General features: G+C 42.2%; 1 protein-coding gene across 1 annotated transcript in view; it reads left to right on the forward strand.

Moving 5' to 3' along the window:
- The window catches only part of LOC124776283 (myosin-VIIa), a 476,348-nt gene that overhangs the window by 346,387 nt on the left and 104,710 nt on the right, over nucleotides 1-25,251 (forward strand). Inside the window, exon 4 of the mRNA XM_047251187.1 lies at nucleotides 6,075-6,188. Within this exon, the coding sequence (XP_047107143.1) occupies nucleotides 6,075-6,188 (114 nt within the window). The remainder of the gene's footprint in view (nucleotides 1-6,074; nucleotides 6,189-25,251) is intronic.

Consider the following 25,251-nt stretch of genomic DNA (forward strand, 5'->3'; position numbering starts at 1 on the left):
CGGTGCGAGCCATGATTTCCCGTAATTTATTACGGTAATCGTTTCCCCCTATGTGGGTCTGCGTCAACAAAATATTTTCGCATTCGGAGGAGAAAGTTGGTGATTGACATTTCGTGAGAAGATTCGGCCGCAACGGTAAACGCCTTTATTTTAATGATGTCCACCCTAAATCCTGTATCATTTCAGTGACACTCTCTCCCCTATTTCGCGATAATGCAAAACGTGCTGCCCTACTTTGAACTTTCTCGATGACTCCGTCAATCTTGTCTGATAAGGATCCTATACTGCGGAGCAGTATTCCAAAAGAGAACGAACAAGCGTAGTGCAGGCAGTCTCTTTAGCAGATCTGTTACATTTTCTAAGCAGTCTTTGGCTACCCTTACCCACAACATTTTCTATGGGTTCGTAATTGCAATACCCAGGTATTTAGATGAATTTACAGCCTTTAGGTTTGACTGATTTATCGGGTAACAGAAGTTTAACGGATTCCTTTTAGCACTCATGTGGATGATTTCACACGCTCCGCAATTTAGGGTCAATTGCCAATTTTCGCACCATACAGCTATCTTTTCTAAATCGTTTTGCAATATACAGCGTCATCTGCAAACAATCTAAGACGGCTGCTCAGATTCTCTCCCAAACCGTTTATATAAATAAGCAACAGCAAAGGGCCTATAGAACTACTTTGGAAAACGGCAGAAATCACTTCTGTTTTACTCGATGACTTTCCGTCAATTACTACGAAGTGTGACCCCTCTGACAGGAAATCACAAATCCAGTCACATAACTGAGACGATATTCCATAAGCACGCAATTTCAATACAAGCCGCTTGTGTGGTACGTCGTCAAAAGCCTTCTGGAAACCTAGAAATACGCAATCGATTTGGTATCTCTTGTCAGTAGCTCTCAACACTTCGTGTGAGTAAAGAGCTAGTCGTGTTTCACAAGAACGATGTTTTGTAAATCCGTGTTGACTGTGTGTCAATAGACCGTTATCTTCGAGGTAATTTTGTAAGGTTCGAACACAATATATGTTCCAAAATCCTGCTACATATCGACGTTAATGATATGGTCCTGTAATTTAGTGGATTAGTCCTACTACCTTTCTTGAATATTGGTGTGATCTGTGCAACTGTCCAGTCTGTGGGTACGGATCTTTCGTCGAGCGAACGGTTGTATATGACTGTTAAGTATGGAGCTGTTGTATCAGCGTACTCTGAAGGGTAACTGGTATACAGTCTGGACCGGAAGACTTGCTTTTATTAAGTGATTTAAGTTTCTTAACCAGTCCTAGGAAATCTACTTCGACGTTACTCATGTGGCAGCTATTCTTTATTCGAATTCTGGAATATTTACTTCGCTGTCGTTGGTACAGGAATTGCGGAAAGCAGTGTTTAGTAAGTCTTCTTATAGGAAGGACCACAGTGCATTTGTGCCGAAGTAGAAAAGAATGTTTTGTAGATGAGTGTAATCAGTCATTGTATGGCGTTTTTTAGGAGTGTCACTTCAATCACTTTACAAAAGTAGTGAGATACGTGAGGTACGGAACCAGCGACATGCGAACACAAGGTCAGATCTAGGTAGCCTGAAGGTGCTGCTTTAATGGGCGTACTTGCTGCCGAGTGTCGTCGCGTCGCGAGTCGTTTACAGAATAGGGAAACGGCAAAGGCGTCGTGGCGTAACCCAAGTCACTGTCGCATTAAGCGCTGACTAAACAGTATGGAGGGGAGCAGACGGGCGGCCTGACACGCCATCGCGGGCGGCAAGTGGAAGGCCGGGAAAGGTGGGGTGGATACTGCCGGCTACAAAACAACAGACATTCATAGACCCAACTAACTAATTTTGGAAAGAAAAAGTGAGGTTTTTAACTTCCCATCGACACAGCGTTCAGTACAGAGAATTCAGCCAATGAGATTCCCTATCACCTACACCACTTCCCAGAACTCCCTAAGGAAGTTTTCAGATCCTTAGAATGGGAAACGACGAGGAAATACATGGTGATAAAACATATCTGAACCATCTTCGTTCTACTGATGACATTCAATCTATGCCCCACTGCAGACAAACTTCAGCAGCAAATGGAAGAACTTAATCAAATTGGAAGGTAGGGCTAAAAAATTAGTTACAATAAAACAAAAAGGTTAGAATCAAATATTGTAAGAGACATACACTGGCTCTTTCGAAAATATGGACAACAAAATTTTCCTGAACAGTGGAAAATAGCATTGACCCACCCGCTACGTAAAAAGAGAGACAAACTAATTGTAAACTTACAGAGAAATGCCACTTCTAACAGTGACGTACAAAATATTATCAAACAGAACTGAATAAAGTTCAGATGAACAACTGGAAGAATATCACGGTTGTTTTGGAAAGAGAAGATCCTGAGAAGAACAGATTTTAACTCAGAATCAGTAATTCGCCACAGAATGTTAACCGGCGTACCTATAATAGCACCATTTACTGATTTTGAGGAAAGCAGACAAAATGATTAGAGATTTTCATGTTAAAGGAAACTGCCAGACATAATTCTTGAAAAGCTAAGAAATATGGAGAAATTTCCCAGTGATTTGAAATAAAAGCTGTTGTTAAACAAGAAGAGAGCATATGTTTACTGTTCAGCAGTCTTTCACGGGAAGTTGTAAGGATCTGGAATTTGGAGCTGATAGCAACAAAATTGAACCCATAATTGTGGGAAGGAGATCAAATGGAATTTAAGTAAATAGCCTACTTTTTGAAAATAATACTTTCAGAAAATCTGACAAACAGTTTCTCAGATAAAGAATAGCCAATAGATTTCAGCGGAAAAAAAAGTACACACAAAAAGAAATACATAAAACAGAACGAGTTAGTAAATTTATGTATCTTGGAGAAACCATACAAGAGAATGGATAGAAAAATGGCCAATTAATATATGAGTTAGTAAAATGAAAAGAATATGTGGTTTAACCAAAATGCTTCCCTACCAAAATGCTTCTTTATCAATACAAAATTAAAACACTGTATCACGGTCACAAGACAACGATGTTTATATGCATATGAGTGCTTAACAACGAACTGTAAGGTGGACAAAATGGGCTACTTGAATGACAGGTTATCAGAAAAATAATGGGTGCAGTACAAACTACAAATGGTTAGCTATTGACAAGTAACGAGGATATCTACTAAAAACACAGCAAAATCAGAAGTCCACCGAATAATAGAGAACAAGCATACGATATGATCCTAGATGGTCAAATGAAGGTAACGTAGACAGAAATTATTATATCCTACAAAACTTAAAGGAAAGTGATAGAACCCAACTAAGTCATAGAACCAGAGGACGAGTTTTAATATTTCGGATAATTGTAGACAATGGCTAGCAGATGGATTTACACCGGCACTCTGCAAACCACTGTGGAGGGCATGGCGAAGAGTACGTCCCGATGTACCACTTATTCGAGTTTCTTCCCGTAACATTCATGTATGGAGTGCAGGAAGAACTATTGTTTAAATGCCTCTTTGCGTGCTCTACTTAATCTAATCTTGTCCTCACCGTCCCTATGTGGGCGATACGTGTTGGGTTGTAATATATACTTAGTCATCACTTAAAGCCGGTTGTTGAAACTTTGTAAGTAGCTTTCTCGGCATAGTTTACGTCTATCTTCAAGAGTTTGCCAGTTCAGTTTCTTCACCACCTCTGTGACACTCTCCCATGGGCCAAATTAACCTGCGACCATTCGTCTTACCTTCTCTAGGTTCAATATACCTTGTTAATCGTATTTGGCAAAGATCTCTCACACTCGAGCAATATTCTAGAATGGGTCGCACAAGTAATTTGTAACTTATCTTGTTTGTAGACTGCTTGCATTTCCTGAATATTCTAGCAATAAAACAAAGTCTATCATCTGCTTTATCCACGACTAGGCCTACGTGATCGTTCTATTTCATATCCCTACAGAGTGTCACAACCAGGTTTTTATATGAATTGGCCGATTCCAATTGTGACTCACTGATATTATAGTAGAAGGATCCTACGTTTTTTTTAATTTTGTTGTAGAAGAAATAAAAGTTCACAATCAATGTATATTTTTCAATGCAAAAAATTGAGGATTACTCAGCGAGCGAGGTAAATATACATATTAGTAACAACTAAGAGCGACAGGAGATGAGATAAATCTACCAAGGAAGAGACGTAATTAACGTCTGTAATGAAAACGAAATGAAAGCGGGCTCCCTTTCATCACGAATGTAGAAACTTGGGGTGAATTTTAATTTAAACATTGAAATTAAAAGTTTACCTCGGTGCTAACTGTAAATTGCCGGTGAAGCCCTTGCAGGGAAAACCGTGCCCAAGCGATTGTCGACGACGCGTGCGAAGTGTGCCAGAGTGATGCGCGAGATAATTGCAATACAAGCCGACATGCTGATAACTATTACGCAGCTACACATTGATTTGTTTAACGTCGTACTGCTCTTGTAGACGTCAACACTAATGCAATTCTTGTTCCTCTTTTACATAAGTTCTTGTAATAAAATATTTCAAACAGCACGTCAAAATATACATATACATTTTTACATATAAATAATACTTTAATAGAAATTATAATCTTCGAGGGCATCTTCAGGTTTGGCGCCGGAACGATATATTTTGGGAAATGGAACCAATACTGCGCTTGGAGTCGTGTTCCCTCTAGTAATGGTTTTCCACGCTTTTGGTAGTCTGCCTTGGACATTTTTTTAACATTACCTCTGCTATACTTATCCGGTAATCAACATATGTTTCTTTTCTCTGACTGTATATTGTTCCACAGATACTGTACATATTGAATAGAGCCATGCCTGACACCAAAATAAGTTAGGTCTGACTTCCGTTCTCACTAGTTCAAAGAAAGGCAGCACGTTGTGTATTATCGCGAAATATGGGAGAGAGTGTCACAGAAGTGATACAGGATTTGGGCTGAGAATCATTAAAAGAAAGGCGTTTTTCGTTGCGACGGAATCTTCTCACACCGACTTACATAGGGCGGAACGATCACCACGATAAAATAGGGAAATCAGAGCTCGTTCGGAAAGATACAGGTGTTCCTTCTTTCCGCGCGCTATACGAGATTGGAATAATAGTGAAGGTGGTTCGATGAACCCTCTGCCAGGTACTTAAATATGATTTGCAGAGTATCCATGTAGATGTAGTGTGACGTGCCCCGTATAAAACAGGCCCCGCAACGAATCTGTGACGTCACACTAGTCGCTTCAAGGCCCACGAGAAAGACAGCCCGTGGCGCGTACGTCACAGCACGTGACACTAAAGGTCTTAAGATGCAAGCAGTCGTCTCCGGCGCCGAGCGAGTAGCTATTTCAGACGAGTTTAATAATTTTTAACTGCCAATTTAAATACATGCAAGCTCCCGATAGCACACGACAAAGCTAGAAACTTTAGTGGTTATTTTTTCGTTGGCTTGCTGATTTCCGTGGGCCCTGCACGGAGCCAACATTTGCGAAGTGTGGTAGACAAGGCGACTAGTGTGACATGACAAGTTCGTTGTGGGGCCCGTATTTCCCGTGGGCTCCGAGTTGCCTTGTCCACCACACTTCGAGAACCGTCGGCTCCCTACAGCGCCCATGAGAAATCAGTATATTAATGAAAAGGTACCCACTAGAGGTCTTAGCATTGTCGTGCGCTTGCTATCGAGAGCTTGTATATATTTAAATGCGCAGTTAAGAATTATTAAACTAGTCTGAAATAGTAATTCGCTCCGCACCTGAGACTGCCGCGGCACTCGTAAGGCCTGTAGTGACACGTGGTGCCAACTCCCTCCAGCGACCTACCAAGGCCTCATTGCTTCCATGCTACGAAGCGCCGCCGCTGTTATCCGTGCCACAGGAGGACATACCGAGTATTATATAGGTGTTGAAAATGTCCGGGCTGATCAGTGTACTGGCTGTGCTGAGTACGTCACAACAGAGTGCGTCTTATAATAAGCACTTACAAAATTCCTCTAGGCCATAACAGACGCATAAAAAGCTAAAAAGAAACTATAAATAATGACTGTTATTTCGTCATTCTCTAATATCGCCTTTTTCATTGTTCACAGGGAGATTACATCTGGATTGAACCTGTTTCTACCAATGAGTTCGATGTCGCAATTGGGGCGCGCGTCATCTCTGCTGAAGGCCGACGTATACAAGTCAAGGACGACGATGGCAAGGTAAGGAAACTGTCTTCAACGTTTAACCAAATGGTACATCTGTATTGTCCTTGGGTTGAAGCGCCGGTCACAGTGATTCACCATTGCGTCGAGCTTGCAGCTTTGTGCAGTACGATGTTGATGCCCCAGGGTGTGCCCTATTTTCCAATCCCTTTTTTGAGCAAGCCTTGTACCACAACACTCTTTCTTTAGCCACCCACATGTAGGTTTTTTTCTTTGGTTTCTTGAATCAAGGCGAGTTTGTACTCCGTCTTAATGATCTTGACATCGGCGGTGCGTTTAATCGTAAGTTTTCATTTTTTTTATTTAGTAATACATACGTAATGTGTTTTTGTTCCATACATGTCAGAAGCCTAGTTTCGAAAAACTAATTAGTTTACCAAAACCATTCCACGGCAGTTTTCTCTTTTGTTTATTTCCTTTTTTGCCCATCCAGTCAGTTTTCAACTGCCCTATATGCAACATCTCTTCAACAGGTCTGGGTCTTCAGTTTGAATTTATAGCATTTTCTTTTCAGTGAGTTGATTATACATTGTTGTGGTGATCTTTAGTCCGAAGACAGGTTTGATGCGGTTCTTCACACTAGTCTATTCTGCGCAAGCCTCTGCATCTCCGAATAACGACTGCAACCTGTATCTTTTTCAACCGGTTCACTGTATTCGTCCCTAGGTCTCCCTGCACAATTTTTAACCCCCCCCCCCCCCCCCCCCACACACACACACACACACTTCCCACCAGCAGTAAAAATGGCAGTTTCTTGGTAGCTCAGAAGGCGTCCTGTGAACCGATCCCTTCGTTTAGTAAAGTTATGCTACAAATTTCTTTTCTCCCTAATTCGATTCATTATCTTCTCATAATCTACCCATGTAATCTTCAGCATTCTTCTACAGCACCACGTTTCAAAAGCTTCTCTGCTGCTTTTGTCTGAATTGCTCCTCATCCACCTTTCAATTGCATACAAGGCCACACTCCACATAAATACCTTCAGAAAAGACTTCCTGACACTTAAATTTACATCCGATGTTTACAAAATCCTCTTCTTTTCCAGAAGTGCTTTAATTCTTCCAGTCAGTCCGCATTTTATATCCTCTACTTCGTCACGATCGGCCGCTTTGCTGACCAATTAGCACTCATCATCTACTTATATTAGCGTCTCATTTCCTAATTTAATTCCCTCATCATCGCCTGTTTTAATGCAACTACGTTCCATTACCGTTGTCTTACGTTTCTAATCCTTCTTATGCTGTCACCGACAGAATTACAATGTCATCGCCAAACTTAAAAGAGTTCCACCGCTTCCCTCTCATGTTCTTCGACTTTCATAATTGCAGTCTGGTATCTGTACAAGCCGTAAATATACGTCTTGTCTTCTTTGTTTTTGGGCCTCTTTTTTCCGCAGTTACACATATACAGGTTGTATAGGTCTTCAGCAACTGTAAAGAAAGTCTTACAAAGACCACACGCGTTTCGCTTTATTTTAAAGCATCTTAAGTGGTTGCCGTAACAATATGGTTCTTTTGTTCTCTTACACTTTTGTTTGTTTTGGTTATTAACATTTCGCATACTTTACTTATTACTATAAACAGTTCTTCTTCTTCTCGTCCTCCTCCTCCTCCTCGTTTCCCACGGGATTTTTTTTCTTCGTCTTTTACGTGTATACGTTGTCTATTTGCAAATGCACACAGAACTTTCACTTTCACTGCATTTAACACATTTGCGCTTCTGTGCACTCTCCTCTTGTCATTTTGCATGTTTTGTTGTGCTATTGCGGGATGCGTTCGTGTTTTGTTTGTTCAGTTAGTGGCGGAGCCGTCTCCTATCGCTTTGTGGGTGTTTCTGTTTTACGTCTATAAAGACAGAGATTAAAAAATCAATAAAATAAAAACATTAAAAATGTAGTCTCTCTCTCTCTCTCTCTCTCTCTCTCTCTCTCTCTCTCTCTCTCTCTCTCTCTCTCTCTCTCTCTCTCTCTCTTCCTAATCGGAAAATATAAAAGCTCACAGAACGATAGCAGATGGCTGCACCACTATGAAAACAAACAAAATGAGAACGCATCCCGCAATAGAAAAATGACGACAGGACAATATGCAGAAGCGTAAACATGTTAAATGCAGAGAAAGTGCTGGTGCAAACGCAGATACTCAGCACATGCACGTGGAAGACGAAGAAGACTGGGGTAAAGAACAAAAAACCGTGAGTAACGAAAAAAATAAAAATTGTTTATTGTAATAAGTAAAGCATGCGAGCCGTTCATGATCAGAACAAGCAAAAGTGTAAGAGGAAAAGATGCTTTAAAATAAAGCGAAATCCATCTGGCCTTAATAAGACTTTCATTGCAGTTGCCAAAGGCGCCAGTTCACCTATACAACTTGTAAGTTTTAAATAACATTTCGCTTCCTTTGTTTTGTCCCTGCCACCTACAGAATTCTAAAGGGCGTTGTAGCCCAGTCGACATTGTCAAAAACTTTCTGCAAATCTACAAATGCTATAAACGTAGGTCTGCCTTTCTAAGTTAAGTCGTACGGTTAGTATTGCACAGCGGGTTTCTTTATTTCTCCGGAACCCGTACTAATCTTCCACGAGTTGGGCTTCTACCACTTTTCCGTTCTTCTGTAAGTAATTCCTGTCAGCATTTCGCTGCCACGACTTGTTAACGAGCTAGTCCTGTAATATTCACATCTGTCTGCACCTGCCTTCTTCAGAGCTGAATTATTACAGTCGCCTTGAAGTCTGAGGGTATTTCGCCCGTCTCATACGGGGTGTTCAAAAAGTCTCCGCAGTCCCGTATGATTGTTAGCCGCGCGTGCCGTATGCCGCAGTGAATATACCGAAATGAAACTCAGTGAAATACAAGTTATTAATTAAAGGCTCTGAGCACTATGGGACTTAACTAAGTTATTAATTTATTGAATATTCATTTCTACTTAAAAATTTTCACATTAAATGTTGAAAGTGTCCCCCCTGTCGTTGTATACACAATTCAGTTCGTCTAATCATGTTTCCAAACACAAGCTGTAACATTTCTTCTGTAACAGAAGCAGTGAAAGTAGATATTGCAGTTTTCAGTTCATCGATGGATTGTGGACGGTTTTTATAGACAGTTGCTTTCGCTGCACCTCAGAAGAAAAATTCAGGTGGTGTTAGGTCAGGCGATCGTGGAGGCCAAAGTCCCTGTGAAATTATGCGATCACCAAAAACATCAGCGAGCAGTGACATTGAAACACGAGCTGTATGCGCGGTTGCACCATCTTGTTGAAAATAACCGTTCAGCATTTCACTTACCACAAGTTCTTCTATGAATGGGTACAGAATATCACTGCTGTATCGTTGTGCGTTTAATGTTTCGTTGAAAAACATGGGACCCACAATCCGACGTCTAAAAATTGCAATCAAAACTCCTATTTTCACAGAATGAAGTTGTTCCTCATGAATACACAATGGATTTGCAGTACTCCACATACGAGAATTTTGCGAGTTCATGTACCCGGATAAATGAAACCACGCCCCTTCAGTGAAAAACGTTCCATTAAGAATATCCCTTCCATTTTGTTGAACGAAATTTTTGAACCATTGACAATAATGCAGTCTCTTGCCATGATCAGTATTTTTCAGTTCTTGCACGACTGTCACTTTGTAGCCGCGTTGTCTCAGGCGTCTTGTCACGGTTCGCGCGACTGCCCCCGTCGGAGATTCGAGTCCTCCCTCGGGTATGAGTGTGTGTTGTCCGTAGAGTAAGTTAGTTTCAGTTTGTGTCGGATGACCTCAGCAGTTTGACCCATAGTCCTTACCAAAATTTTTGTCGCTTTGTATGAGAAAAGTTCTAATTTTTTCCTTACAGCTGTGTGGGCCGTTCCGACACTAACATTTCTTGGGCGAGTTTTCTTACTGACTTGTTCGTACTCATGGACAGTTTATCGGAAATATCGAGTAGTTTATCCTCAGACATAACGCTAGGACGACCACTTCTCGGTGCATCTGTCACTGAACCAGTACTTCGAAATTTGTCAGGCGAATCTCGCACAGTATCGCGATGTGGGAGTGTTGTCTCCGAGAAAACGGAATTAAATGTTGGACGAACTGAAACTGTGTATTTACCGCCAGCTTTGAACACTTGTTCGGCTAAAAACACACGTTCTTCAATGGTTAGCATTTTAACAGTGACAAAAACGAAACAAACGTTCAAAGGAACTAAACTGAAACGTTCAAGTCATCACGTAACAACACACTCCAACGATACTACTGACGCTGGCTGAGATAAACGAAACACGAAACAGTGGAATGTTGGGAGAGTGCACTTGAAGGGAAGTAACCCAGGCAGGCGAACAATCATACGGCACGCGCGGCTAACGATCATACGGCACTGCGGAGAGACTTTTTGAACACCCCGTATATCTTCCATATCAGGTGGAATAGTATTCTCATGGCTGGGTCTCTCAAGGGTCTCGATATTCTGAGTGAATGCCATCCACTCCATGTGCAGATCATACCTAAGCTCCGTTCAATGCGACCGCCTTACGCAACCTTACTGGGAGGGCCTGTACTACCCTACGAGTCGATGTCGGAGCCAATGTCTGCTGCTTCAGCAACCTCCCTATCATCTACGCAATCGTTCCCACACAGATCTTATATTGTTTGATTGTGATCCGGCGATGACCTCGAGTGAGGGTGTCCGCACGTTCCAGCATTGCAGGAATCACAGCTGTGTGCGGCCGGCCGACACGCGGGAGACTGGACAGCACTTTAATGATAGTCGCCCTGCAGCGTCTAAACATACTTCCAGCCAGGAGCAGGAAATAACGCGTGAGCGAGAAGCTCGTAGCCCTACCGCGCGTACGCTGTGGGCTATGACTGTGCTGCCTGACGCCCCTATGTATAAAAGCTGAATTAAATCTCAACAGTGCGCCGTTTCGAGTCATGAATCGGAAGTTCTTGTTTCTCCTGTTTTAGTTTAATGGCAGCCGGTGCTGGATTCCAGGCGGCGCTAAATTGAAAACCTGCCATCCTATTGATAAGATCGTCCGCCGTACGGATATCTACGGCCTCATTAAAAACACAGTCCCAGAACGATGACACTGAGGGTAAAACTTCAGTCTTCTCATAAAACATGCGATTCCCCATGATCAAGCAATACTCCGCTAACGCTATCAGCTTTATGAAACGTCCCCTTAGAAAAATTAATGAATTGCTGTGCTGATAAACCTCTACGTTATTTGATTTTCAAACAGTGAGCAAAACTGAACGTACTCAGACATTACTCTCTTTACTTAGTCTGATCAACACTAAACTGACACACAATATTTTTAGCGCAACGCAATCTAACTTTCAAAAATCCCTACAAAAGAATGGCCCTGACTAACAATAACCTATACCTTTCATGAATCACTTACCTCACAAAAATCTTCGTTACTCGAACTACTGAACTACAGCGAACGCCAATACTGTCAGCTAAATAAAAGATTCTAACTACTGAAGGCACTAACTACTGATAGGCATAGTTAGCAAATGGAAGATTTTGATAGAGAACAAACAATGTATTTGCCTTAATAGTGTTCAAAAGTCGTAATATATATATATATATATATCAGTTCATGACATCCAGTCTTACAAATTTACTGTCTCTGATGGACACGTCCAGATCATCCGCTCTCAAAACTCCGCCATCTCACCTCCCACATCCATCACTGCTGGCGGCTCACCTCCAACTAGTGATGGGGAGCTCGTGAATGAGTCGTTCAAATGAACGCTTCACTCCAGTGAAGTGTGAACTAACCACTCAATTTCAATGAACTGGTACTTCAAACTCTTCACAGATAGCACACTCCACACTTTTTTCCAGTTCACTCACTCTCTTCCCCTCTCCCTCCCCCAGTACATCGGCGCTACGTCACTCATTCTCCCTTCACTTCAGTCCCCCCTCTACTGCCAGTCGACGAATCGCGCGGTGTTTCTGGGGAACGATAGGGTTAGGAGGGGTACAGGCGGTGAGGGGCGAGGGGAAGGTAGCGTCAGCTGCTTCCTGCAGTGCTGACATCATTACCAGCGACTATTTGTGGAGTTATACTTCGCGTCTACGGGTAAGCTACCGTTGGCAGCGCTTGCAGACAAATGAATATTAAAATACAAAAGAAGAGGCTGGCTGTGTGAGTACGCACAGCCAACATGAAAATAAAATGCTTACCTTGTGAGTCTGGAACTGAAGCATGCGTGGAATCCACGCTTGAAAGATAATCGTTCATGTAGGAATGTTTATCTCGTACACATTATTGAAATAATTACACTAAATGTCAATTTGAGAATTGTCCTAATTAAATTTTTAAAAAAATACACATATATATTTATGAATAAACATCAACGGATTTGGTGAACCTTCAGAGATTTCCGTTTAAAAACATAATTTGTTCCACTTTTTTCCCTGTCAGGCGATTTCTTCTGTCAGTTATAAGGTGTCCTGCCTTCGAGAACACTCTTTCACACGACGTGGAGGTTGCGACAATACACAGTCGTATTTTTGAAAGTTCAAAGAGCGAGGGGTATACTGACAGCCGTTCAGACCACCACTGAAGTGGATTGCCTTGTCTTTGTAGCAGGGGCTCTTGTAAATATTTGTCCACTTCCACTATTGCAGCAGCTCTCGGGTGTGGATTACTCTGCAGCCTGGAAAACACTTCATCAAATTCGAGCCAGAGACTGGAAGTTGATTCAGTGGTTGGAACTGAGATTGTTGCAGTAGCAGTGGATGTGTTCGTCACAAATTTCTCACAGTGGTTTAATTTCACCTTCTCAGCAGAATTTTTATCAGAAAAACCATGTAATTTGAACCGGGGATCCAATGCAGTTGCTTCCGCGAAAATGGAATTTTCCTTTATATTTCTAAATCGTCGTTTTAGGTCTTCAGCTAACTTTCCGGCCATCTGTTGCACGTCTACATGAATTTCAGTGTTATTAACAAACCTGCAACACCATTTTTTCAACGAGCGACTAAGTAGTATAACTTTAGAAGCAGTGACAACATTTTCACTTGACATTTCCTCAGTGCAGTCTTTGAAAACTTTCAACAGGTCACAGGCTTGTGTTACACTTGCAATGTCCTCTGCAGTCAGATTTGGAAGATCTGGATAATTCAGAGTGATAACTGTCATTAGGGAATTCTTAACCTCGATTATTCTTCGCAGCATATCATAGGTTGAATTCCTTCTTGTAACAGTGTCCTGTTTTAGTGTCAGAACTGGCTCTTTTAACTGTTCCTGCATCTTTTTCAGTTTCGTGCAGGCCTGCGAACTTCTTTTAAAAAATTCAACAATTTTTTTTACTTTATTCAGAATGGGTTGAATGTGCGGAAGCCCATTCTGAACAATCAAATTGAGTGTGTGCGCAAAGCAGGGGATGTGTTTCCAGGCTGTGAGTCTTATAGCTGCCACAATGTTAGCAGCATTGTCGCTGACAACACAGACGACTTTATCTTGAATGCCCCATTCCCTTGTGACACGTAGCAGTTCTTCCGAGAGTTTTTCTGACGTGTGCCTTTCGTCGTATTTAAAGCACTCTAGGAGGGAAGACGCCAGCTCCAGGTCTTTAACGTAGTGTGCTGTCACCGACAAATAACTCTCATTTGTAGTTAAGGTCCACCCATCCATTGTCAGCACAACCGCTTCCGCAGAATTAATTTTGGCTCTCACAATTTCTTTCATCATGGCGTACTGTTGCTGTAGCAGCGTATTGGAAATGGTCTTCCGAGATGGCATTCCGTAAGCACCATTCAGTTTGCCTACAAAACTTTGGAAATGTTTGCTTTCCACTATGTTGAAGGGCAAATAATCCTTTACAACAGTCTGCAGAAGTGCGAAATCTATCTCCTGATTTCTTTTGTTAGAAAGAGGTTTCGGAAAATACATGGTTAATGTACCGTGATATGGAGGTCTGCTTTCTGATACTGAAGTGGTACTGTTATTTTCTGGCACCAACTGCTGTTCGCTTCTGGCATTAGCTGATGTTAGTTCCGGATTGTGCGGGTTTTTTATCCAAGAAATATCGGAAGATGCAGGAGCAGGGGGCGCTAAGCGTCTGACTGACAATGACACTGTTGGATGCAGCACTCGAACATGACGCGCTAGATTAAATGTATTTCCTCCTTTATATGAAATACACTTGGAACAATAATTGCACTTTGCTTTCCCATCACCTAAATCGGCGAAGAAACCCCAAATTTCACTACTTTTACGCGATCGCGAGTTGCTAGCCATTGTATAAGAGTGAACAGACACAAAAACTGCTTTCCAAAGAAAATAAAGAGGGATTTTACCTGAAATCGTACCAATGACTACAGGTGACAGTTTACGTTTTGAATTTGGTGGGTTATTATTCTCAACAAAAATAAAATCTACAGGAAAACTTCTGAATAATTACTTAACGTAGGTATATAGACTTTGTAACAGTGGTAAACATACTCATTCTATTTTGGTTTAAATTTTAAAAGGAACAAAATTGGACTGCATTTCGTTGGTAGCCCTAGTTTTCAGTCCATGAATACAACAAATAAGGTTTCACTTGGCGGATAAAGACTTTTTTGGGCGCTTCATGAGAAAATGTTGAGAAAGATTAAATGTAAGCCCTTCTTTATATGTGACAGGTTTCTCTGTTTATCTTTCCTTTGTCCCCTTCGACCATGCTCTATTTAACTCTCAGACACTGTAAGAGCGTAAAACGTTGCGTTCACGTTACTGCATAGTTCGGCCATCTGTTGGTAAAATTATGAAGTATTACGAAGCTTCATTGTACGAGCGAGGCGAAGCCAGCGTAGCCGCGGCTGAGCGGCGAACTGGGCAACTTCGCCAGCCTTCCGTACTTCGTGAATGAACTACTTCATTTGAACGCTTCACGGCAAAGTAGTTCGGCCATCTGTTGGTAAAATTATGAAGTATTACGAAGCTTCATTGTACGGGCGAGGCGAAGCGAGCGTAGCCGCGGCTGAGCGGCGAACCGGGCAACTTCGCCAGCCTTCCGTACTTCATGAATGAACTACTTCATTTGAACGCTTCACGGCAAAGAGTGAAATGAATGAAGTAGTTCACGAGAATGAACGAGCTCGACCCATCTCTACCTCCAACTGCGCAACGCTACGCACTATTCACATCCAACTGCCCAACACTACAATAGAATATTCCAACAATGCCAACCAGCCACAGACTGCACACAGCACAGCCAGTGATTTTCATACAGAGCGCTATGTGGCGTTACTAACATAAAAACCTAAACAGCCTACTTACAGCTTGGCTCAGGCTTCTTTGGCGATGGTGTACAATACAACGTTATTGCACGATTCGAGATGTCGGTAAATCAGCGGTAGCAGAGCATGACTAAAGATTTACCCTCAGCGTCATCATTCTGGGAATGTATTTTTCAGGTTGTACATATCCGTACGTCGGACAATCTTTTCGATATCCGTACGGCGGACAGTCTCTTCAACAGGATGCAGGTTTGCAGTTAAGTGCCGCTTGGGATCCAGCACAAGCTGTCATTAAATTAAAACAGGAGAAACAAGAACTTACGATTCACAACTCGAAGCAGCGCACTGCTGAGATTTATTTCAGCTTTTAAACACAGGAGCGTCAGGCAGCACAGTCACTGCCCACAGCGCACGCGCGGAAGGACTACGAGCTGCTTCTCGCTCAAGCGTTATTTCCTGCTCCTGGCTGGAAGTTTAGAAGCCGCAGGGCGATTATCGTTAAGGTCCCCGTAAACGATCAAACGTGTTCGACAAAATCGCTCTTATCCAGCCATGGATGTGCCAAGCAAGCCGGTACACATTCAAACAATGTTTGTCAGTTTTGTTTCACCTTAAAGCAGACGCTATTCGTGTTCATGTGTATTTTTGAGAGTAGTGGGAGCGGTCACACGCAGACGAAACAGTCCTGGCATCGACTTTGTGTTTGAAGAAGAAGAAAACAGGACTTTCGTTCACGAAATGGCGTAAGATGAGAAATTTACCCATGAAAATATGCTAAAGGAAATATTATTCTCAGAACCCGATGATTGCATCAACTTTCTTCGAATGGACAATGAAACTTTTTAAAACATATGAAGTCCCTCCTATCAGGACAAACTTGCCTTCAAGTACGCTCTTGTCTAGCGCCTGATGTGTCAAACAAGCTCTTACATGTACTAAGGAAGCCTGTTAATTTAACCTTACTTTCGAAGCAGACACTGTTCGTGTATGCTGTATTTTAGCACTAGTGGGAATGGCTACAAATGCAGATAAAGCGTTTCTAACACTGCCTCTGGCATTGTGTTTAAAGAAGAAGAAAACAAGATGCACGTCCCGGGAAAGGTTTAAAATGAGAGTCATATAACTGTTAATGGAAATGTTTCACTCAGAACCTGATGATTACATCAACTTTCTGAGGATGAGCGTTGAAATGTTTAACAACTTGTTTAGCGTTACCTCGTCCTCACTTCGAAAAAGAAGACACAGGTTTGCGAAAATTTATTCTCTTCTCCTTGGTCATCCAACTACAGGTCATTAAAATACCGTAACGTGGGAGCACATAGCCCACATTGCCCATAGAGAAACCGGAGGACTTCGATGTCTTCTATTTCGTTTCAGTCCGGGTGTATGTCACCGTATGCGTAAAATATTGATTTTGTTCATAACCTCTTCATGCGTAACACAGGGCTGGTAAAGTAGTGGCACCTCTACCATTTTGGTAATTGTCAGTGTTATTTTGTTTTTATACTTAATCGTAGTTTTCATTGTAGTGGAAACTCACGAAACAGTGAAATAAATCGTAATAAAACAATATTTCACTGAACATACGCGGCGAAACGTCTACACGAACAACGTTCGCCATCTCGTCAAACTTTCTGTCAATCAAAATTTCTCGCAAACACATCAAACAGGTGTGACTTCTGAAATTTTCCCGTCGTATTTCTTCTCCTAATAATTTCCGGGTATGCAGCCGGATCCCGTCGACATTCTGCCACGATATTTCGGCCCAGAGACGTCCGGCCATCATCAGGTGAGTACACAACTACTGAAGAGCCCAGGTGCAGTCGCAGTGTTTATGCCGAATCTCGCGCATGCGAAATGTACTAGCATCCTACAGCGCATGCATCAGGTGTTGACATGGGCGGCATAGCCGAGTTGTACGTGCCGCCCTCGTAGAACATCAAACAGGATCTAAGCTTGACTAACATGTCAAACTGCGCCGTACACGGTCAAATGTTTGGCATGCATAGTTAAGTTTGGCAAAATGTTTGATCGCTTATGGGGACCTTTACTAGCGTCTTGCAGCAGTGACTACCACCACCTGAGCCGGCCACAGTGACCGAGCGGTTCTGGGCGCTTCAGTCCGGAACCACGCGGCTGCTACGGTCGCAGGTTCCAATCCTGCCTCGGGCATGGTTGTGTGTGATGTCCTTAGGTTAGTTAGGTTTAAGTAGTTCTAAGTCTAGGGGACTGATGACCGCAGATGTCAAAGTCTCATAGTGCTTAGAGCCATTTTGAACCACCACCAGAGACATCGAACAGTTGCATCGATGAAATATTGTGGGATATGCACAGTGTAGTTTAGACAAGAAGAGAATAGAAGCTTTCGAAATGTGGTGCTACAGAAGAATGCTGAAGATGAGATGGGTAGATCACATAACTAATGAGGAGGTATTGAATAGAATTGGGGAGGAGCTTGTGGCACAACTTGACTAGAATAAGGGATCGGTTTGTAGGACATGTTCTGAGACATCGAGGGATCACCAATTTAGTATTGGAGGGCAGCGTGGAGGGTAAAAATCGTAGAGGGAGACCAAGAGATGAATACACTAAGCAGATTCAGAAGGATGTAGGCTGCAGTAGGTACTGGGAGATGAAGAAGCTTGCACAGGATAGAGTAGCATGGAGAACTGCATCAAACCAGTCTCAGGACTGAAGAGCACAACAACAACAACATGCACAGTATTATCTGACAGAAAACCCGAGAAGTGTACCTGCAGCAGATCCGTACGGAAAGCATAAAAGTCAGGATTTAAAATCAGGGGCGGCCAAGATTGCTACTCACGGGCCGAACCTGGACATGAGTTGCAAAGCGTTGAGCCTCGCTTCACGTTTCCTCCACCGCCAAGCCACGCTGTCTAGCGCGAGGTGGGGGGAGAGGGAAAACTGCGAACGCGCCGTATTTAAATAAGAGTACAATCGCCGTATTTAAATAAGAGTACAATCGCACTGCAGACTAAGTGGTTTTATATTTCACATTTCTCAACAACATAGGCCACAAATAACGCAAATTTTCAGTATTATTTAATTATTTTTGGCGCCTTGAAGACATATGTAATTTTTATCTGGCACAAACTATCGGCATACGGTCAGACACAGACAATTTCACATAGTTTCGCGGTCAAGTTGCACGTAATCGTGAGTTATTTAGTCTCATAATCGAAAAAATGTCTTTCACACAAATATGTCGATCGAAATACTGTAGCACTTTTGAAGCCTCGTTATGGAAACTTGGAAACTCTACCAGAGGAAAGCAGTGTCGATTTCCTGGACAGTTGTAACGTAAAAAGATTTGTCGTTAAAACTGGACCTTGCAGGTCAGTCAATTGCGTCTGCGCATGCACAAGGTCCCTTTCAACTGAAACGGCAAACGGTCTAGAAAACATCTCGGAAACAAATGTACGATTTACAGTGTCCTCAAAAGCTTTACAAGACTATCCTTGTAGTTCCTTCAAGGCCACAATGAGTTCTCCAAACCTCGCGTTTTTTTGTAACGCCAGTGGGCGTAAGGAACTGGACTGTCTTTGTCAGAATGTGTACCTTCTACAAATTGATTTTTTTTTAAATGCATCCCCATCAAATCACAAAAGTTAACTTGCGATGTCTTACTGTGATCCATGTGCAGTCAAATGGTTCTAAATACTCTGGGACTTAACATCTGAGGTCATCAGTCCCCTAGACTTAGAACTACTTAAACCTAACCAACTTAACAACATCACACAAATCCATGCCCGAGGCAGGATTCGAACCTGCGACCGCAGTAGCAGCGCGGTTCCGTAATGAAGCGCCTAGAACCGCTCGGCCACAGAGGCCGGCCATGTGAAGTCAAGTACATTTAAAATGCGAAGTCTGCACTCCATTCCGAATGCTCTAATTTACTTTCCAGCACTCGTTTTTCCTTCATGAATTCAACAACAGCGAATTTTAAATCGAAAAATCATTCCAGGCATGCCCCTTGACTTAACCAACGTACTTTACGGTACAGACTCCACGTTCTTCGTTCAGTTCCGATGAGAACTATTGCAGCTGACAATGGAGAAATGCGCGCGACTCCAGAAGTTTTACTATAAGCACCACCAATTTCTGCACGCACTCCAGGCCGGCAAATTCAGTAGAGAGTGCTTTTTTGAGGTACAGAACAATTTATCTCGTCTGTCGATCGTTGTGGTTTTTTGTTCTTTCATTGTCAACTGAATCTTTAAATTCTTGCTCCAAGGTATTGTGACGTCGTTTCCTAGCAAATACCTGTCGCTCACGCGAATTGAGAATTCTCGTCCCTCTCTTCAGTCATTCCAGTTCATTTTAAAGGACTGCAAAGATAGATCGCTAGATTGCCTCTTTCTGTGCAAACGGGCACTAGACCTATGAACGGCCTTAATATTACGAACAAATAGCGAACGGTAAACAGCGCTAACACCACGATTCTGCCCAACTTAGAGTTGTGCCAACCGAAAAATGCAGCACCGCAATGCTAAATGGAACGTCGCGCTGTTCCGTATACTTCCGACAGTGACCGAGCAAATCCGAATGACATGCTGGTCCTTGGCCCGCCCGAGGCCCGCACACGCTGCACGTTTGTAAGATTGACACGCCGTGGCCGGCAGTGTTTAAAATTACCTGAACACATTTGGGTTAAATTTATCAGCTACACTATGAAAAAAATAATATTCTATTTCAAACATAACTCGTTGCTGCAACTCTGTGGAACATAACTAAGTAAACCATGTTCATAATTCCACAGAAAGATTAACGTTTCTTACGTTTGCCTATCTAAATAAACCCCCCCATGAACCATGGACCTTGCCGTTGGTGGGGAGGCTTGCGTGCCTCAGCGATACAGAAGATAGCCGTACCGTAGGTGCAACCACAACGGAGGGGCATCTGTTGAGAGGCCAGACAAACTTGTGGTTCCTGAAGAGGGGCAGCAGCCTTTTCAGTAGTTGCAAGGGCAACAGTCTGGATGATTGACTGATCTGGCCTTGTAACAATAACCGAAACGGCCTTGCCGTGCCGGTACTGCGAACGGCTGAAAGCAAGGGGAAACTACAGCCGTAATTTTTCCCGAGGGCATGCAGCTTTACTGTATGATTACATGATGATGGCGTCCTCCTGGGTAAAATATTCCGGAGGTAAAATAGTCCCCCATTCGGATCTCCGGGCGGGGACTACTCAAGAGGATGTCGTTATCAGGAGAAAGAAAACTGGCGTTCTACGGATCGGAGCGTGGAATGTCAGATCCCTTAATCGGGCAGGTAGGTTAGAAAATTTAAAAAGGGAAATGGATAGGTTGAAGTTAGATATTGTGGGAATTAGTGAAGTTCGGTGGCAGGAGGAACAAGACTTCTGGTCAGGTGACTACAGGGTTATAAACACAAAATCAAATAGGGGTAATGCAGGAGTAGGTTTAATAATGAATAGGAAAATAGGAATGCGGGTAAGCTACTACAAACAGCATAGTGAATGCATTACTGTGGCCAAGATAGATACGAAGCCCACACCTACTACAGTAGTACAAGTTTATATGCCAAATAGCTCTGCAGATGACGAAGACATTGAAGAAATGTATGATGAAATAAAAGAAATTATTCAGATTGTGAAGGGAGACGAAAATTTAATAGTCATGGGTGACTGGAATTCGTCAGTAGGAAAAGGGAGAGAAGGAAACATAGTACGTGAATATGGATTGGGGGACAGAAATGAAAGAGGAAGCCGCCTGGTAGAATTTTGCACAGAGCACAACATAATCATAACTAACACTTGGTTTAAGAATCATGAAAGAAGGTTGTATACATGGATGAACCCTGGAGATACTAAAAGGTATCAGATAGATTATATAATGGTAAGACAGAGATTTAGGAACCAGGTTTTAAATTGTAAGACATTTCCAGGGGCAGATGTGGACTCTGACCACAATCTATTGGTTATGACCTGTAGATTAAAACTGAAGAAACTGCAAAAAGGTGGGAATTTAAGGAGATGGGACCTGGATAAACTGAAAGAACCAGAGGTTGTACAGAGATTCAGGGAGAGCATAAGGGAGCAATTGACAGAAATGGGGGAAATAAATACAGTAGAAGAAGAATGGGTAGCTTTGAGGGATGAAGTAGTGAAGGCAGCAGAGGATCAAGTAGGTAAAAAGATGAGGGCTAGTAGAAATCCTTGCGTAACAGAAGAAATATTGAATTTAATTGATGAAAGGAGAAACTATAAAAATGCAGTAAGTGAAACAGGCAAAAAGGAATACAAACGTCTCAAAAATGAGATCGACAGGAAGTGCAAAATGGCTAAGCAGGGATGGCTAGAGGACAAATGTAAGGATGTAGAGGCCTATCTCACTAGGGGTAAGATAGATACCGCCTACAGGAAAATTAAAGAGACCTTTGGAGATAAGAGAACGACTTGTATGAATATCAAAAGCTCAGATGGAAACCCAGTTCTAAGCAAAGAAGGGAAAGCAGAAAGGTGGAAGGAGTATATAGAGGGTCTATACAAGGGCGATGTACTAGAGGACAATATTATGGAAATGGAAGAGGATGTAGATGAAGATGAAATGGGAGATATGATACTGCGTGAAGAGTTTGACAGAGCACTGAAAGACCTGAGTCGAAACAAAGCCCCCGGAGTAGACAATATTCCATTGGAACTACTGACGGCCGTGGGAGAGCCAGTCCTGACAAAACTCTACCATCTGGTGAGGAAGATGTATGAGACAGGCGAAATACCCTCAGACTTCAAGAAGAATATAATAATTCCAATCCCAAAGAAAGCAGGTGTTGACAGATGTGAAAATTACCGAACTATCAGCTTAATAAGTCACAGCTGCAAAATACTAACACGAATTCTTTACAGACGAATGGAAAAACTAGTAGAAGCCAACCTCGGGGAACATCAGTTTGGATTCCGTAGAAACACTGGAACACGTGAGGCAATACTGACCTTACGACTTATCTTAGAAGAAAGATTAAGGAAAGGCAAACCTACGTTTCTAGCATTTGTAGACTTAGAGAAAGCTTTTGACAATGTTGACTGGAATACTCTCTTTCAAATTCTAAAGGTGGCAGGGGTAAAATACAGGGAGCGAAAGGCTATTTACAATTTGTACAGAAACCAGATGGCAGTTATAAGAGTCGAGGGACATGAAAGGGAAGCAGTGGTTGGGAAGGGAGTAAGACAGGGTTGTAGCCTCTCCCCGATGTTGTTCAATCTGTATATTGAGCAAGCAGTAAAGGAAACAAAAGAAAAATTCGGAGTAGGTATTAAAATTCATGGAGAAGAAATAAAAACTTTGAGGTTCGCCGATGACATTGTAATTCTGTCAGAGACAGCAAAGGACTTGGAAGAGCAGTTGAATGGAATGGACAGTGTCTTGAAAGTAGGATATAAGATGAACATCAACAAAAGCAAAACAAGGATAATGGAATGTAGCCTAATTAAGTCGGGTGATGCTGAGGGAATTAGATTAGGAAATGAGGCACTTAAAGTAGTAAAGGAGTTTTGCTATTTGGGGAGCAAAATAACTGATAATGGTCGAAGTAGAGAGGATATAAAATGTAGGCTGGCAATGGCAAGGAAAGCGTTTCTGAAGAAGAGAAATTGGTTAACATCCAGTATTGATTTAAGTGTCAGGAAGTCATTTCTGAAAGTATTCGTATGGAGTGTAGCCATGTATGGAAGTGAAACATGGACGATAAATAGTTTGGACAAGAAGAGAATAGAAGCTTTCGAAATGTGGTGCTACAGAAGAATGCTGAAGATTAGATGGGTAGATCACATAACTAATGAGGAAGTATTGAATAGGATTGGGGAGAAGAGAAGTTTGTGGCACAACTTGACCAGAAGAAGGGATCGGTTGGTAGGACATGTTCTGAGGCATCAAGGGATCACCAATTTAGTATTGGAGGGCAGCGTGGAGGGTAAAAATCGTAGAGGGAGACCAAGAGATGAATACACTAAGCAGATTCAGAAGGATGTAGGTTGCAGTAGGTACTGGGAGATGAAAAAGCTTGCACAGGATAGAGTAGCATGGAGAGCTGCATCAAACCAGTCTCAGGACTGAAGACCACAACAACAACATCTAAATAAATCCGTTGCCACAGATGAAATAGTGACTGCAGTTCACGATACAATTTTGCAGGGTCATCAAACAATGTTGCAGCACATTGAAACCACATTTGGAATCTCCATGGGTGTGCTCATGACATTGTTGTCGATGTTTTGGGAGTGCAGAAAGTTTTATCTCGGTGTATCCTGAAAGACTTGAATGCAGATCAGAGTCGGGAGCGTATGTAGTGTTGTGAAGAAATCGTCCGCCAATTTGAAACGGATAAAGACAGCTTTCTTGCAAGGTATGTGACAATGGATGAAATGTGGGTTCACCATTTTCATCCTGAGACAAAACAACAGTCACAACAATGGAAACATCCGTCTCTCCTTACCCCAAAAAAAATTCCGAGTGCAAAAATCAGCCGGTATGGTGATGGGATGCAGAAGGGGTAATTATGGTGGATTACTTACAAAAGGGCATAACTATCAATGCATCATACTACTGCACTCTCCTGCACCGTGTGAGAGAAGAATAAAGAAAAGAAGGCGTGGAAAATAGGCACGCGGACTTCTTTTGCATCAGGGCAACGCACTGGAGCACAAAGCCCTCGCAACATTGGAAACTGCGTGACTGCGGGTTCGAATTGTTTGTTACCTCTTCTACCAGATTTGGTTCCATCAGACTTTTTTCTTTCCTCAAATCTAAGAAAAGATCTCAAAGGATGACGATTTGATAATAACAATGCAATGATTGATCCTGTGAAAGCTTGGTTGGAATCGAAATTGAAGACCTTTTATTTGAGTAGTTTGCAGAAGTTATCAGAGTGTGCCCACAAGTGTATAAGTGTACACGGTTGTTCCACTGAAAAACAAGTTGGTATTATGAAATTTCTATCATTCTTTATTTGTTAAGCTACAAACTTTTTGACCCCCTCGTATAAGATCCACACCCTCTCTAAACTTCAAGTTTCTATCCTTAGCGATTTGGGCTGGGCGATGATGAGTCAGTGAATCAGTCTGATGCTATTCCTCCCCTTAGGGATTGAATTTCCAGAAACGGTGCAACACATATTTTTATATCTCTAACAGTGAAGCCAGGCACCAATTTTCAAAGATTTAGCTTTAAAAATGCTTTCACAATGAAATCAAACATTTAGGTGTTTCGCTGTTTTGGTTTTGTCTTTTATGCCCTAGGTTATCCACTGTTTGTTGCCTCCTTTTGATAGTTTAATTTTTGTCAGTTTCTTAGAGAAACACGAATATAACTGAGAAAACAATGAATGACTTTTCAGTTGTTAATTCCAAGTATACCTGTTTCTATGTTTCTTTTCATAGTAGATGGAAGAATTGTTCTTTGTATTGGGTGTTGTAATGTCTATTGTTTAACAATTTATGAAAAATCCAGGATGGAGTGTAACAATATTATGAAAAGAGATGCTAAGTCACAGATAGGCACAACAAGACTTTCACAGTTATAGCTTTTAGCCGTTAATGGTTCAAATGGCTCTGAGCACTATGGGACTTAACATCTGAGGTCATCAGTCCCCTTGAACTTAGAACTACTAAAACCTAACTAACCTAAGGACACCACACACATCCATGCCCGAGGCAGGATTCGAACCTACGACCGTAGCAGTCGCGCGGTTCCGGACTGAAGTGCCTAGAACCGCATGGCCACCACGGCCGGCTTGGCCGTTAATGCCTTCATCAACAATAGACAGGCATATGATCAACAATAGACAGGCATATGCGCTTACA

The sequence above is a fragment of the Schistocerca piceifrons genome, chromosome 2, assembly GCF_021461385.2.
Source record: "Schistocerca piceifrons isolate TAMUIC-IGC-003096 chromosome 2, iqSchPice1.1, whole genome shotgun sequence".
Classification (NCBI taxonomy): Eukaryota; Metazoa; Arthropoda; class Insecta; order Orthoptera; family Acrididae; genus Schistocerca; species Schistocerca piceifrons.